General features: G+C 36.3%; 1 protein-coding gene across 1 annotated transcript in view; it reads right to left on the minus strand.

Moving 5' to 3' along the window:
• LOC146489315 (conserved oligomeric Golgi complex subunit 2-like) overlaps positions 1-15108 on the minus strand; it is a 63411-nt gene that overhangs the window by 33491 nt on the left and 14812 nt on the right. The window contains exons 5-10 of the mRNA XM_085107760.1: positions 8945-9050; positions 7469-7648; positions 6786-7061; positions 4553-4692; positions 3807-3874; positions 820-938 (exon numbers count right to left, since the gene is read on the minus strand). Coding sequence (XP_084963886.1) covers positions 820-938; positions 3807-3874; positions 4553-4692; positions 6786-7061; positions 7469-7648; positions 8945-9050 — 889 coding nt within the window. The remainder of the gene's footprint in view (positions 1-819; positions 939-3806; positions 3875-4552; positions 4693-6785; positions 7062-7468; positions 7649-8944; positions 9051-15108) is intronic.

Below are 15108 nucleotides of genomic sequence, written 5' to 3' on the forward strand. Positions count from 1 at the left end.
AGATTTCTTACAAATCACTTGATCATGATCTCCATTTAAAGTGTCAAACAGCAAATAACGATACAGGTTGTAAATGTCAATCAGGTTGTTCTCACGGCAATAGATAAAAATGAGACAAACTGTTATATTGGCAATTGACTTTGCTTGCCATTTCAGGAAAAAACAGGTCGGAATTGGGAGATAGAATGGCAATAGTAGGTGGCCCTGATATAGAAAGTAGGCGGCAGAATTCCCCAGTTGCCGGCTTCTAGTGAAACCCCTGCACTAGATAGAAAACTGTAACAATTTATTTGAAACCAAATGTTTCTGCAAATGGTTGAATTCTGTTTGTTGCCAATGTCCCTTGACAAATCGGTGTTAAAATGATATGAAAATTTTGGTGTCAAAATGTTCCTTTTTTTATATAGTTGTGTTGTGTTGCAATTAGCATGATCTTGTATGAAACATGTATTTTGGTTACGTTGTTTGGCTATGGCCAATACAAATACAAATACAAATACAAGGTGTCCCATTAACACAGGTTCTGATAAGTCATGCATTAATACAATGTAGTATGAGGTTTCGTGTGATACAATTATGGCTAAATTTTGGTTCCAAATTCCGGATTCCATGTTTTAGGTAAACCCCTGCTTAATACAGCATTCATTGTATTTTCCTAGTTCCTATGTCTTGTTATTTAGAAATATAGAAAATGAAAAGTAAAACTGGTTTAACAAATTCCAATTAACCAAAATTTCTTTCTTTAGGGTACTTTTCCATATCATGGACATGTCTACTAGTAATTTAAGGTTTGTTTAAGACAGTGCAAATTTTCCAAACCTGCAAAGTTAACTTCCAGAACCTGTGGCAGAGGGCCTGAATATACACAGAATCTTGCCAACATCTCTGAATACACCACCATAACACACTTATAACGCATGTAAAGAACAGCTCAGAATCTGTAAGGAAGTAAAATTAATGTTACTTTTAATAATTATTATATTTGTGACAATTTAAGCCACCTTATACATAACAGAGGACAATTCAGGAAATCATATCGATTCAGATCTATGATCTTGTCCAGGAATAGGTTTTGTAAATCTGATATAGTATTCAGCCTCAGACAGCTGACTGCTGACATCAAGATTAATTTGGCAAGCTATATGTTGCCATGGAGAGTTAGTTGTTAATCAGGTAGTTTGGAAATTAAGGTGCTGTTTAATAAGACGTGTTCAGATTAGAATTTTCTATCAAATAAGGACACTGTGATTGTTTGGTTCAAAGTAAGATTCTAACCCTATATATGTACAGTACTAGTTTAAAGTCTCATATCATTTATAGGATAACTTGTCCAGTTTGCAAAAACTGAAAATGTACGTCTTTTAAGAGTACGCAAATTAGAGCAGTTCATGATGAGACAACGTAAACAGCTGTTTTGACAAAGTATGTTCAAAAAAAAAAAAAGAAGGAAAAAAGCGTAAAAGCGTACACAACAATGCCTAAAGGTAGTCTGGGAAATACCCAATAAATTTCAATAAAAGCTTAGAATCCATATTGCCAACCATCTCAAGTCTTTGCTGTATGGTCGGGGCATTATGGATTCTGAGCTTTTATTGTTAATCACCTTTCGGCATTGTCACGTACGCTTTTATGCTTTTTTAGACAACCTTTGTCGAAACAGCTGCATATAAGTTCAGTGCAATGTTTGTCCTCAGCTGTTACTTTTGGCACTTGTAATAAGAGCTGGAATATTACTCAGTCAATACTTTTCTGTTTCTTGCCTGTTACTATTATAATTATTTACAGCTGTACATGTATGCAGCAGCGTAAACATGTAAACATCTATATGCTGATGAAGCTAATCAAAGGCTCCTGTGAGCCAACTCGTGAATGCAGATGACACATAGCAATTGAAATTTAGACGGCTACGGAAACTTCCTTGAAAGCTAAAAGAAACTATATCTTTGCCCGATTATGTAACGAAAAATAACCATTCTTGTACTCTTGTATCCTGATGCGCCGATTAAAAAAAAATCACGTGTTTTTTTTATTCAAAGTTCATAGAAGCACGCCATGTGCAGCTACGTCATGCAAATTCGTGTCCCCGATAGTCCGGGGCTACTGGATTTTGCGATCGGGCTAGTGGATTCTAGCCATCACTTGCCCGATGGGCAAGTGAAGTTTTTTTGGGAATTAAAATTACAAAATTACTGTAGGGCAAGCCGATCTCACAAAGGGAAATCTGTTCAACAAAGTATCGCATTACATTTCATGCCCGACATAAATGCGCGAAATTTTTCCTTTGGAGTTCAGTCCACGTAATCCTCAAGTAAAAATAATGAACTATGACAAGCTCTTGCTAAATAAGAATTATTTATCGACCGCGGCCTTTTGCTTCCCCATAAATTACCAGTTGTAAATTTCGAAAATGAAATATTTTTCCCTTTGAAACCTCCATGAAAGCTGACAAGATCTTAAAGTGTTCATTTCACCAGAAATTTGCATAATTTTGTTTACGACGTCAATGATGCGTGACATGGCACGTTCCGCTTTCGCGTGAAAACTGACAAATTAAATTATTTTTTAATTAAATTATTTCTATATGAAATTATTTTTAATTCTTAAAAGAAACCGCACTCCGTAGAAAAAACGAAAAAAACCTATAACTTTGCTCAGATTCAACGAAAAATCTCCATTCTTACACTAAAATGATTGTCAAATTATTCTCTACAGAATGAATGAGAGAATTCTGACGCATCGTGAAAAAAATTTCCACGTTTTTTTTTTTTCACTAATTGAGTTTACGACCCCGGACTTTCTGAAAAACTGAAAAAACTTGTAACTTTGCTCAGATTGAACGAAAAATCTCCATTCTTGCACTAAATGATCGTCAAATTATTCTCTACATATTGAATAAGAATTTCCTGATGCGCCGTGAACAACAAATGTTCGCGTGTTTTTTTTCCACTAATTGAATTTAAAACTCATTCACTGCGCACGCCCGAAAGTTAACGACAAAACCGACCGACCGACCGACCGACCAACTAACCAACCAAGTACACAGTCAACTATCGCTATAACTCGTTCATTGCGCTACGCGCATTCACGAGTTAAAAAGGCACTATAGGGCCCTATAGTGTAACCTAAAGGCCGTTTAGAAATTTCTCCAGTGAAAAATTTAAAATTACTTGATAGATAAAATCAACCAAAACCTAATAATTGGTAAAAGAGTCCTTGTAGCACATGAAAAATATCCTGAAATGCTAAAATAAGAATTCATGATCCCACCCTTACTTATTATTATTATTATTATTATTGTAACCATTATCAATATATGATATAATTGTTATCATTATCATTATCATATGTGAAGTTCACAAAATGTTCTTCAGAGTACATGTAGTTACCATTCATAATTTATTTTTTACAAATTACATTCAGTATGATTTCAAATAACAACATATACAGAGCCCTTAATAATAAAGTGACAACAAAAATGACATAGTGAGCACTTGGTAAATTGAGGGACATGTGTCATATGAACCTTAATTTGCTTGTGTATGTGTGGTGTAGTGTTGTAACTTAATGGAATATTGTAACACAATACACCTAATTTTCCCAAGAAAAGCTCTATTTCTCAACAATCAAACTGCAGTTGAAAACAATTTTCAACTGACACAATCCAAATTTGTAACTTAAGTTAGCAAGCTGTTTGTGGGGGTTGGAAATTGCACCACGCAAACTGTCTATCAAAAGACCAATGGTTCAGCTAAAGTTTTCAGAGTGGCCCACAAAAGAGCTTCCAGTTTGACAGTTACACTCTATACCTTGCTTATCACTGCAGACTTGAGGTGACTGGAGAGAATTTTCAAATTTACTAGCCATTTCCTGAAATCTGTAACAATGCTAAAATCAGTTCACACCAAGACATTACTTTCCAGACAAATTTCAGATAAATTACAAAGTTTGATTTATAGTGCTTGTCATGAGTTATTTAATTGAAGTCATAAATGCTCAAAACTCTTCCGTAATAAACAACAGAGATACATTATTAAATACTTGGGAAAAGCAGACTTATTTCCAGCTTTCCTTTTAGCAAGCAAGGATGCAACCATGTTTGACAAATGACAAAAATACAATCATTGACTTAAAGGGACAGGATCATGCTATTTTTAGTAACACATTGAAAATCGGAAAGAGGCTATTCGGTTGATAGCAGCCAAGATATAACGACAAAATTTCATTAAAAGACTATCAGAATGCAAAGAAACTATCCACATATATTTTCACCGGCAGATGACCAAGATAGAGAGGGGTTCAAATTTGAAAACGTTTTCAAATTTTGCTGTTGTAACGCACTAAAAATCGCCGGTTGTACTATATTTTAATTGGTTCAACCTTTCGTCTTAGAATCCCTATTAATATTTCTTTAAATTAGCGATTGAGAAATTAATTAACACAGTGATCAAAGTTTAAATTTAGTGAATTTTAGCCAAAAAATCATGATATCTCCCATTGATCTCCCATGATACTGCCCCTTTAACATCACTAATAAAAGATGTTTTTGTTCAACCTGATTTGAAAATAGACGGGTAAGCTCCATCTGGCCATGAAAGAGAGGAAGCTGGGATGTGACCTCAGTCGTTGCACACTAGCTTTTGAACCACACAGACCTTCAAACTTATTAATGAACCATACCGTTGTCATGTGTTTCTGAATGAAAAATAAAAACAATTGACTCAGTGACTTTACGGAAAGATGCATAACATTACTAATGATCTTGATTGTGGAATTTTTCAAACTTGCACCATGCAGAGCTACACACAAAAAAATGTGGATGATGAAATTGTAATTATAATATTGTGTACATTTGCATCCTGCATTCACCCTGTTAACATCAAAATAAGGTATACACATCAGGTGTTTGACACTGAACAATAATTTATCAGGAAACAGCATGCAGCTAAAAATTAAAAATTAAAAATTCTAAATAAATGGTCTATGTTTAGCTTGCACCTAGCAAGCTTTCTCTTAATTAACATGAAAAAGCTGAGTTTCTCCTCATCGGCCCTAGACAAAGATTATCCAACATATTGGAGAAATGAAGTATTGTCATCAATGACCCTCCGGTTAAACAGGTTTTGGTTTCTAATTAAAAATCTCTTGGTGTTAAAATTGTTCAGAGCCTAAAGTGGAATGACCATATCCAGATTCTTTCTAAAACAGGTGCTTCTGGCATTACTGCAATTAAGTATGTTAGAAACTTTACTCGTCGTGAAGCCCTCCTCACCATTTATTGTGCTCTTGTGCAGCTTTACTTTCAATTACTGCAGCACAGGTTGGGGAAATTGTAATGAGGGTCTCTCTGAAAAGCTTCAGAAAACAGGGGTCTATTTATTTCCGGAGGTTTTTATCCCTTAATTCAGGAGTAAAAAAATTATAGATATTACATATGCACTTTGTCCTTAATAATCTAAAAGAGTGTTATACTTTGATAAATATAGTAAAACAAAAGCAAATTAAAGAACAAATCTTTGTGGTCAGGCATGTACTGAAGATTGAAATGCAACTTAAACTGTACATGATGAGCGTGGAGACTGGTAACAAGTCAAAAGTTTTCACTGCACAGAAGCATGTAGTTCTCAAAGTCACCAGCAAGGGAACACAATATACCAAACTTGTGCCAAAGTAGCCTGTGAACAGGCTTCTTGGCACCGGGCTTGTCTTGGGAAGGTTGTTCACAGGCTAGCACCAAAGCAGTAATAATGTACCATGAAAATGATCAGTAGTAGACCACAGTCTTTCTAACACTGTCTGTGGTTCTAAGGGGAATTTCTATTGAAAAGAAACAATATTGTATTCGATCTTTTACTCTCCTCAACACTTCAACATGTTAAGCCACCAGACCATTGGCCCTCCAAGTTGTATCGATTAAAGTGCTGAGAGCACAATGATTTTATGTCCAAGTTTAGGGCGTTTTCGTTTTGTTCAAAAGTGAGAACTATGTGCTCCTGCCGTGAAAACTTTAAACTGTTACCAGTCTCCTCGCTCACAATGTACTGTAGTAAGTGGCTTATCTTCAGTATGTGTTTAACTGCCAAGGCTTGTTCATTAATTGCTTTGAATTCTTTTGCTAAATAGATATTTATTGAGCTGTTCACATCTACTGATTCTTGTCACAGCAAAAACAATTGGGGTGGGCTAGTTAGGGTGAGCCATGGCCCAGTCCAGCTTTTGAGAACATCCCAAACTCCATCAAGCTTAGTTTCTGTTTTGTCTGATCAAGCACAAGAGCATGTCTGTTTGACACCATTTTCCTAATAAGTTTCGAAAACCAGAGTCACCATCAAGAGGTGTGTGATATCATTGACACACTCTGTCATAAGACGTAATTCAAGTCAAACAAGAGATGGGCATGCACTCATGATGCAATTCAAGATGGCACTGAAATGGCACACAAAGAATGAATGACCAGATATATCACCACTTGGTAACACAGCTGGGACCCAGGATTGCTTCAGATAAGGTTCAATGTTAACCAATACTTAATAATTTATCAATGGTGCATGAATATGATAAAATTCATAAATAAACCAAAGAACAACAAACAATAAAACATTCTTCCCAGAAATCCATACCAATCCAAACTGATTAAGAGAGCTATTTTTGTACAGATAACATAGCTCAGAAAAAGGAAAGTGAAGTTGCAAGAAAATGCAGGTAATTATTGTAATAATTACAGCAAAGTGCCACCTTTGTTGCAAATTATCAAAACAAAGTTCAACAACATACAGTAAACTTCAAACCTGTTGGAAGGAATCTGGATTTCCTGGAGCAAAGATAGATCCAAACCGTGTCTCTACAAGACTAATAACTTCTGGCCACACAGCATTTACTAGGAAGTCAAAGCCTCTGATACCTGCCCTTTGTTCACCAAACATCTCCACATCACTGGCTACAAACCTGCCCGATGTTATATTCATCATCTGTGTACAGTGTCTAGGAACAAACTCAAGAACTTGCCTGTACACAGTGTACAGGCCTTGAGACGGGTCACCTGTCAACGCCTTCTCAACAATAACCTAGAGATAATTAACACAGCCTATTTAATTAAACGTTATATTACTGGTTTGTTTTCATATACATGTATACTGATTCTTAGTGTAATATACACTTAATCAACTTTTCTCAACCCAGCTACATGTTTTCTCAGACTGCAGCCCAGAAATCTGGAAACTTGCGTACATTGCAATTTATCTCACCAAGTTCTGCAATTTTCTGTTGCTACAATTTTGATCCGCACTTCCTACACATGCTCGGCCACAACAATCCCTTTAGCCAAATATTGGCTGTTTTTTTTTTTTTTATTAATTTAAATTGCATTTTGTATCATTTAAGCTTATATATTAATCCAAGGAGCTGCAAAATTTGGGAACACAAAATTAAGACAGTCTAATGACACATAATATTTTAGGATTATTTTTCTTACCTCACTCATGTAAGGCTTAACAGTTACTTCTCTAAACAGCATTTCAGCATCTCTTGTCTTGTCAATGATAGCGTAGGTTCGCAGGACACGGGACAAAAGATTCAGCTCTCCCGTCTGGAGTCCTTCTTGAAATGCTGCTTCCAACTTCTTTTGAAGGGTGCTTGTTATGGCTGCAATACGCTATGTACACCATCAAAAAGAAAAAAGAAAGCAAATAAACATGCAGGGTTAAGCATCTTTAAAGGGTCTGTGACTGGGTAATCAATGAATGAGAATACATGATTGTGAATGAATGAGAATACATGATTGTGTAACTTTATTATCAGAGAAAACAACTTTTGGTTATTTTGCTCTCAAAAACTTCAAAAAGCTGTCTGTGAGTGTATGGAACTACATCATCCCAACAATAATATTGTTGATAATTCTTCCAATTTTGGATTATTGTGGTGCTGTTTTCCATGGATGTGGTAAAGGGAATGAAGAAGGTCTGGAATGTTTACAAAGACGAGCTGGTAGAATAGTCTTGAATACTGCCCATTCGTCCACCGAACAGATGGTTAAAAGCCTTGGTTGGGACACCCTTGCGAGAAGAGGAGAAAACCACATTGTTAAACTGGTTGAAAAGTGCCTCAAGGAAACGGCCCCAAATTATTTTCAACTTAAACGACATGATATTCATCATTATGATATTAGGAATAAGAACAAACTAGTTATTGATAGGGATAAATTGGAATCGACTAAAAGAGCGTTTTTTATAAAGGGGCAGATATTTTTTATAATTGTATGTGAACTCTAGTTTTAGTCCTTTTATCTCTTTTCATATGGATGATTTCTCGTTTGTCGATTTCTTATATAGCTTTTTAGATCTGTTTTTTGTTGTTGTTGTTTTTTTGTTTTTTTTACGCAGGAACCATGTTGATAGCAGCTTTTATAACTGAAATGGTTATCCTGCATAAATATGTTTTTTTTTATTATATTATTATTATTTATTTACCAGGCTTAAAATATTCCAACACATTTATTCCATTGCGCATATGCCACACATGACATCATCTTTAAGCAGTAGGCAAGATGTTTGTCTCATGAACCTAGTTTAATGGCCTTAGCTGCCATGAGTCTCCTGTAGCTCAGTGATAGAGCATCCGAACTAGTGATCAGAAGGTCTTAGGTTCGACTCCTGATAGGAGCACTCAGATTTTTTTCCGGGTATGCCTGTGTCACTTACTGAGTAACACATCATTCTCAATGATATTGCCATACCATATACACTGTAGAATTAAAAGTTAATATCAACAAAAATTAATTTAGTCAGACTAACGATTTGGAAATTTGCTCCAACACAATATTTGTGCCTTTAAATATGAATTAAGGTTGATCGGACTGATTAAATTACTCACGACAATAATGTCCTGTGTGCAATCTTTACAAGTTAATTTTTACATGAACAAGGACAACAATAGAAAGGCTATCACATACCCCTCTGATGCTCTCTACTAAAGGATGGCCTTGGCTCTGAGTGACATAAAACTGCAGCTGATTAAACTCACTGGCCACTCTCTCAATCAGGTGAGAGTCATCATCACTACAACAAACAGCATGTGCACACATGACTGGCTATTTATGCACAGTTACCAGGGGTTGCGACAAATGGTTATTAAATAAATAAAACTTAAATGTCATGAAACCAACAAGGGAGACAATTGTCTGATTGGTTGATCTTTGTGCTAGTACCCAGATTCTTCTTACACACGCGCGAACTTAAATTTTACAAACAAATATGGTGGCCGGAGGGGGCGAATTTAGTTATCTTTGCTTTGTTCTAGAGATTTGGATAAAAATAGCAGTGTTTATACGTCTTCCTGAATCAGAATGGCGTATAGAAATAGCAATGATTTTTTTAAGTGCTAGGACACTTTGCAGAAGTTTTCAAGTTTAGGAGCGATCGAATTTTTCTTACGCACCATCTTATTTTTTCGATCCTTCGCGACTCATTGTGAAAATGTTCCGCTCTAATAGCAGATTTGTTAGGTTGAAGAAAATTTTTTACTGTGATAAATGTTAAAAGTAGAAAGGGTTTTGCTCTGTCGGTGGACGGCGAAATTTCCGACGGCTCTGTCAATCGAGGAGGTAAGAGAATTCAAATCTTTATGTATGCATGCATACTTTTAAACAGTTGGTAGTGTGTTTTGTTTTTTGAGGAGGGAGCAATTTTCTTAAAGTAATCTTTAATCATGATAATATTCAAATTGCAAGCTAATACGGACGATAGTAGGCCAGTGTTGTTATGTGACTTCATGTGGTCGGTAACATAATATGCACAATAAAGATATCGTTCCAATCTTGTACACCGCGGACCAAAACGATTCCTTACAGTGTAATTATAGGAATTAACAAAATATTTTAGATTTCATCGTTTTCTAGTCAAATTAAAGAGTTTTTTTTTTGTTGATGTTTAGGTTCTGTTTGAGGGAGATGCACATTGGAAATGCTTGAATACAGGAGAAATATTTCAAGTCAGTTGCAAGTTAGCTTTGTGTCATTTAATACTGCACTTGTAGCTCATTAATTCAATAAATTGGATTAAAAAGCTCATTTTTAAAACATTCTGTTATTCCCAGGTTGACAGCTATTCTTGTACACATTAAAGTTGTTTATTTTGGTTTTTGTATAAACTCAAACTAGGTGCTCAGTTCCATGTAACTGATATTGAATTAGTAGTAAGAGAGTCAAATGTCTTTCTTGCTCTTAAATTAAATCAAGAAAGTATTATAATAATTTTTCCATTTGTTTTGGAAGGGATAGGAAAAACATGAACCTTTCATAACTTCCTCTTAACCACACTTGTTCTTTTGTTTTGAGAGCGCAAACTGATACTATTTTGTTCAGGGAAACCACAGCGGTAATTGGCTGGCTCTTATTCTTGATATTGCAAAGTTGTATTTTCTTACCCTTTCAATTACCCCCAGTCTTGCCTCGCAACTATTCATTTACCACTGATGACAAACAGAAAATTACATCACTTAAGAGCGCCTTTTTTTCATGACCGAGTGAGTGGTGGCACAGGGTTCAAAAAATTGACTACCCTCATATTTTGCTCAGACATACTCTATGATGAGTTAATAAACGTGGTGTATTTCTTATGTTCAACTCTGCTTTTAATTTCCAGAAAATTACCAATAACTGTAACGGGCGCCGACCGTCATAAAATGGCGGAAATTAGTGCGCCGAGTAACAACACAAGAACTTCGCTCGTGCAAAGCGCAAAAGGAAGCACGGTTTTTTCAAATAATATTTATTTATTAAATTCTCAGCCTCGGATATTGCATTTCTAGCGTTCTGATTGGTTCACTAAATCCCGGTTATCAGCTCATATACCGTAGTTTGACCTTATATGGAAAACGAAAGCCCTAGGTGTCGCTAAGCTAAATTTTTTTCGGCGGGAAGCGAAAGTTTCTTCGGAAAAATGTAGAAAAAAAAAAAAAAAAGAAAAGGAAGAAATAACAAACAATGCAATCACAATATAACAACAATAAAAGCCACAAAGTTCGGTATGACACTATTTAATGGTACGTATCTCTGAAGTTTCCTTTAAAATCAGAAAAATTGCACGATTTTACGATGTAGATCACATAAACTTAACAACAACAATAAAAACCGGTTACCTTCAAAAATTTCAGGATGGCTTGCAAATCCTGGCGGTAAGAGGTTAAAACCGATCGACGAAATTTCTCAAGAAGAGCTTAATGCCTGCCTTTATGTTTCTACGCATTTACGAGGACTCCAGTGACAAAAATTCATCTATGAAATTCGTACCATCGGCGGCCATAATGTTCGTTTCCGTCGCTCGGCACCACTCAGCAAAACATTTGCACAAACGTGCACAGTTCTTACGCTTCTCGATAAGCTTGAAGTTTAAAAACTTACACTGAATGCTTGTCTCAGTGAGGTTGTACCTCGTACACTTGGACTTGCCTTAAGTGTAAAACGTCTGGAGGAATTCAGTTCAGCGTAAAAAAAAAAGGCCGTCCTTGATCCCTTCCTTCGCTCGGCACCACACAGCAAAACATTTGCTCAAATGTGCACAACTATTACGCTTCTCGATGAGCTGGAACTTCAAAAGCACTTGAATGCTTGTCTCAGAAAGGTGATAACTCGTACATTTAAACGTTTCTTGAATTTGATATGTCCGACTGTGTTTGATCTTCTTCGCTTTCGATTTTTCATTCACCTCCGTTTGCAAAGAGCTGCGCGTGTCATGTGATCATTAATTTTCGCGCGCTTTTGTCGGAAGTTGCCTCAACATCCGGTTGTTTTAATTTGAAAGAAATTTTAACTTAAAATAAAATTCAGTAAACTTCAAAAGCAATACCCAAACGCGGAAAATTTAATAAAACAATTATTCCATTCGCGCTTGTTGGATATGAGATTGGCTATAGCCAACTCGGCGCTTCGCGCCTCGTTGGCTATTTACCATCTCATATCCAACGCGCGCTCATGGAATAATTGTTAAATATTGGTATATTTGTGTAAGAAACACTGGCAAATGATTCAAGTCTAAAGCCACGATTGTTTACTCAAATGGGAATGCACGGCAGGAGTTTGAAAATCACCAATATTTCATTGTTTAAAAATCTCATTTTGGAGTAGTTTTTCAATAAACATTTTCCCCATGCGGTATAACTCAGAAGCGCTTGAGATTGAGGTTGTGATTAGTGGAAATGGTCTTCTTTTCAAGGATATAAAAATTAGTCTGGGGCTTTTAACTTCTGCAAGAAAAAAACATGCTCTATGTCGAGAAAATCACTAACTCCATTTGTCAACAAACACAAATAATCGAATTAGTCTCTGTTATCGAAACCAATATTCCAAGCAAATCTTAGTGCTTCGCACGTATTTGATTAGAAAGTCAACTTTACAAGTTTACCTGGATAAAACAGTGGCTGTAGATTGGTTTTCATTCCTACTTTCTCTTCAAAATTACCATCTTCCCTCTGAAAACGAGTTTACGAATTCAACAACTATCTGAGCGATACCCGGGTGGTTCTTGTAATAACATCGGCACTATTCTTGGCAGTTTCAAACACACCATAGTTGCTATCTTTCTCTAAGGTACAACTGAGCTTGCTTCATTGAAAAAAATGGCCATTAAGTGAGAGTTTTGATTACTGAGCGACACTGTCGTTTTGACTTCTTCAATCCATGCATATCATTTGTATGTCACGCAATGACATATCACACGCCTTACAAGGAAGGCTCGGTTACCAATATTCCTTCAGGTGTTGCACAAGTTTTGCGGATAAGGAAATAATTTTGGTTTGTTAAAAAAGACACTCTGTGATATAAAATTCTTAAAACAAATGGACTGAAACGCCAAAATGAACGAGAGAGGTTAAGGAAGAAAGACCCACCGACCGACAGAAAAGCAGCCCGAACGAAAGAAAGGAAAAAAGAAAGAAAGAAAACGAACAAGCAAACAATGGGAGAAATGAAGGAAAGAAACAAATGAAAAATTTAGAAGAAGGAAAGTAGTAATAAAATAATGGAAAGGAAAAAGCGGGAGCGCTCAACACTAAAGAAAACCAAATTTGATAAGGTGAACCAATCCTAATGATATAATGACCATCGCGTCATTCAAAATTTTTAAACAAAAATATGATCGTGCACCCACGTTGTCCTTGACCATCTGTCCAGTTCATCCCTCCTCTTTGGGCATTGGGTGGTGGAGAGGTTTCCCTAACGATACCTTATCGAGCCACGCCAAAGGGAAATCGCGCAAGGCTGACCGCGGTATTAACAAGGCGCTTTCGAAGACTAAAAGACGTACCAAAGCCAACAGGTACAAATTTTCCCGTACGACAACGTAGTTTTGCTAATTCATGAAAGGGGAAGGTCAATATGAAATTTAAAAGTTGTGTCTTATTTCCAAACTGAGCAAAAAGCCGTAAGTCGGAAAAAATTAACAAAAACTTGCAACAAGAAGCTGGCAGTTTTAATAACCAGCCTGTTTTTGATGTGCGATAATTTAATTAAAATGTTTATTGTGAAAACAGGTTTTGCCTTCACAAAACGGAAATACGGACGGACGGGGAAACTCTTCAAAAACACTTCGGTAAAGGCCTTTCTCCTGGGGAACACTCGCTGGCTGCGGGAAGGACCGAGATCTCTTACGGCAAGCGAATTTCTCTGAGACAGTAAAACCACACAGAACTTGGCTCCAACGTAGGGTTTAATACCAAAACTATAACCTCGCGTACAGTCAAAACATAACCGAGGATTCAACCAAGGATGCAACCAAGGATGTAACCAAGGATGTAACCAAGGATGTTATCAAGGATGTAACCAAGGATGTTATCAAGGATGTAACCAAAGAAAATCTTACAAAGCACCTGTATTTAAGCCTAAGCTAGTAAAGCGTTCGAATTACATCATTTTGCAACGAGTCAGATTACAGAATACAACAATCATTTCTGAAAGTCTATTGGACGAAATCTAAGCTTATCCTGAAACATTAATTACTTTCAAGGGCTACACAGGTGGATAACAGTTTAACAAAAGGCTAGCGCAGGTTACAATAACACTTCAACGCTCAATTACAGTTATGATCTTATAAGAACCGTTTACGCCTAATTGAGTACTATAGGTTGTGTTTACGGTTTATTGAACTTGAAACTAAGGAACTTATTATTTTCTACGTTGGTTTTTATATTTTTGTCAGCAAAGCAAATTAAACTAAATATCTATAAATCCTCTCATCACATTATCACGAACTTAACTTTTTTCCGTGAATGAAACCAACATGCTTATTTTCCTGGAAACCCAACTGTAAACGCAACGTTTATGCTTTTTAATCATCATCATCATTATTATCATTATTATTATGGATACTATTTATAGCCGTAGCTACTAATCTGTGAAGAACTCCGTTAAGTTCTCTCAAATAAACGGAACTCTGACAGTTACACAATTTTGTAGTCTCATTATATTCCCTGAGAAGCCCTTCAGACTAATCGCTGGTACTAAGAGTGGTCATATCCAGGGCTCATTACAGTGGTTATTTTGCACCTCCAAATTGGAGACGGGACCGCCATAAAGATTTCAACGTGGCCATCCGAACCATTTGAGGGTTTAACCTTCTTCTCTGAAAATTTCTGACCCTGAGTTTCGGTGCGGCCGTGGTTCAAACCCTGCGGCGCTTAATATTATTCTTATCATAATGTTATTAAGAAACCTTTTGTTATTTTATGATCAGGGGCACAGTTATCCTATAATAAGTATCGTTGCTTTGGGTAGAATATGCCGTGACTGTAAATTGCTATTAGTCCGGATTCATCGGCCATATGGAACTGTGTTGCTCAAGCCTAGCTCATGTTACAAAGGGCATTGAAAATGTTGTCCTTCTAAAGGACATTTGTCACTGACATATCAGTTCATCGCAAACAGCCTTACATGAAAAAGATCCAGTCACTTTGTCTAGGCTGTATCTACCAGCAGTAAGATTCGTTTTCCGAGCTCTTATCTGCTTTTTGCTTTAAGTATGTTCTTCATTGGCCTTACAAGCTGAGTGCTAAAAACATTGGTGGCATTTATAACCTTGAGGCATGTTTCAGGCGACAGGTATATTGCAGGATAAAGCCGAATAA

This window comes from Pavona decussata, unplaced genomic scaffold, assembly GCF_977016875.1.
Source record: "Pavona decussata unplaced genomic scaffold, jaPavDecu1.1 SCAFFOLD_6, whole genome shotgun sequence".
Classification (NCBI taxonomy): domain Eukaryota; kingdom Metazoa; phylum Cnidaria; class Anthozoa; order Scleractinia; family Agariciidae; genus Pavona; species Pavona decussata.